The sequence below is a fragment of the Perkinsus marinus genome (genome assembly GCF_000006405.1).
Source record: "Perkinsus marinus ATCC 50983 genomic scaffold scf_1104296966156, whole genome shotgun sequence".
In the NCBI taxonomy this organism is placed as follows: domain Eukaryota; phylum Perkinsozoa; order Perkinsida; family Perkinsidae; genus Perkinsus; species Perkinsus marinus.
This window is the reverse complement of record NW_003204038.1, coordinates 1-1,821: the sequence shown is the minus strand read 5'-3', so window position 1 is coordinate 1,821 and position 1,821 is coordinate 1. Positions and strand designations below refer to the sequence as shown.

The 1,821-nt window shown below is 48.2% G+C and overlaps 1 protein-coding gene across 1 annotated transcript; it reads right to left on the bottom strand.

The window, feature by feature from the left end:
• Positions 1–912: 912 nt before the first annotated feature.
• On the bottom strand, positions 913–1,513 carry Pmar_PMAR015225 (hypothetical protein; the record flags this gene model as incomplete). The annotated part of the gene is made up of 3 exons (XM_002769295.1): positions 913–1,096; positions 1,152–1,291; positions 1,385–1,513. The coding sequence occupies 3 exons, from the start codon at positions 1,511–1,513 to the stop codon at positions 913–915; spliced, it is 453 nt and encodes a 150-aa protein (XP_002769341.1).
• Positions 1,514–1,821: the final 308 nt, after the last annotated feature.

Below are 1,821 nucleotides of genomic sequence, written 5' to 3'. Positions count from 1 at the left end.
CCCGGTTTTTCACTATAATATCTCGACGACGTTGCCTCTCTCCTGGTTCTTTTGATGATGAGTTGTAAGTCCATATTATACCGATAAGCAATATAGGATACTACTCTCGGTGATCTACTCACTGATGACACGAAAATTTCCGCTGGAACTCTAGGACACTTCACACTTCATCTTTCCCTTGAAAAGGATACAACTTGTATTTCCTCCTCCCCACACTGCGTGTACAATACTCGCTTCTGACGGGTTCTGCCACTACGAAATTCGATACCGTAGACTACTGAATACAGTTGATACAGATTCCTTAGACATGTGATGACATACCATCACACTGTGTGGTTTTCTCGTTAGATTATCTTGTTCGAGGTTCATGAGCGTGGATTACACTGATGTGTTACTCGACATACGCAACGCAAACGCTTGGGCTAAGAAACTTGTAACAAACTCTTGATACAAATAGGGTCCTGTGAAGACAATCGTTTCTGGGGTCTCTTTGACCGACCAACGTCCCACCGCAATAAGAAATCTCCTCTAGCCAAGACATTCCCACCAATATCTATTTTGTATCGCATTTGCTCTCCGCGCGGTGGGTGACCAAGATTCCAAAAGTCGTATCCACTGTCCTCGAGAACCTTCGCAAGAGCGATCATTTGGAGAAGCCCGACAGCTCGGTGGCAGCAGTGTGGATCTCTTCTGTCGACAAAACCAGACAGGGAGGTATAAACAGCCCCCATCGTGTACCCAACCTCTCCAGCCAGTAGCTTCCCGCTCGAATCGAGAACCTCGACACACTCAACTTCAAAGGCTGAGTCGCCTACTGGGATGGGCCCGCGCTGGTTCATCCGTTTCAATATAGACACGTACCTCGATAGAAAAACGAGACCTGCCGGGGTCGAACCCGGAACCGCAAAGAGCTTACTTCGTCCCGAGCCAATTATCCTTCCCATTCGCCCGCGCGATACCTTTGATAACGCGTTCTATAGCCGCACCGCTGGGATCCCGCGTCGCCCGGAAAGTAAGCTCGCCAGGATCTAAGCGCCGAATGGCTTTGCGAATCTTCTTGGGTATGTGTAAGTTGGAGAAGTCGAGCATGCAGTATCTACTACCGCCGCCTCGATGATGATGATGATCAAGAAAATGGTACGGTTGCTCACCTCTTTTGCATCTCTGGCATAAGGAGGCGATTCTGATAAGACACAGCTATACAACCAATGTACGCCTGCAGGGTGTAGAACTCATCGGTCCACTCTCGAGAAGCGTAATAGTTACGCGACATGCTATTTCTGATGAAATCCTAAATCAACATGCTGATACAGTCTAATGGATGTAAACCCTGGATCATGATCGACAGACTCCGGCTCGATTCCCAGGATAATCATTTTCTTACCACAATTCTTTGGTCTTCCATATCACTGGCAGATATCCCGAGTATCTCCTCGGCCTCCTCTGACTCGTCCTCAGATATCTCCCGTTCCTCATACGTCTGGCCCGACAGAGCCCCGGTAGCCGCCGCCATTGAAACCAAACAGATTTCCGGAACGACCATAGAGAGAATAATCCATCATCGATACTCCGATACGAGGTCTTCGTTTCAAGATATACAAATCAGCCAATGCGCGACCTCATAATAGCAGCTTTGATTCGACGATTTCCCAACGGCCTCTCGACCAAGCCCGAACATACAGAACTCAATGCATATCACCAGCACAGAAACTAAGAAATTCCGCTACAATGGTATCTCCATGTTTTCTCAATTCCATGGCGTATGCCCCCATCATTTGGCCGAGTCGATGTTTGCTGGGCAAGCACATTACCCATTCCAGC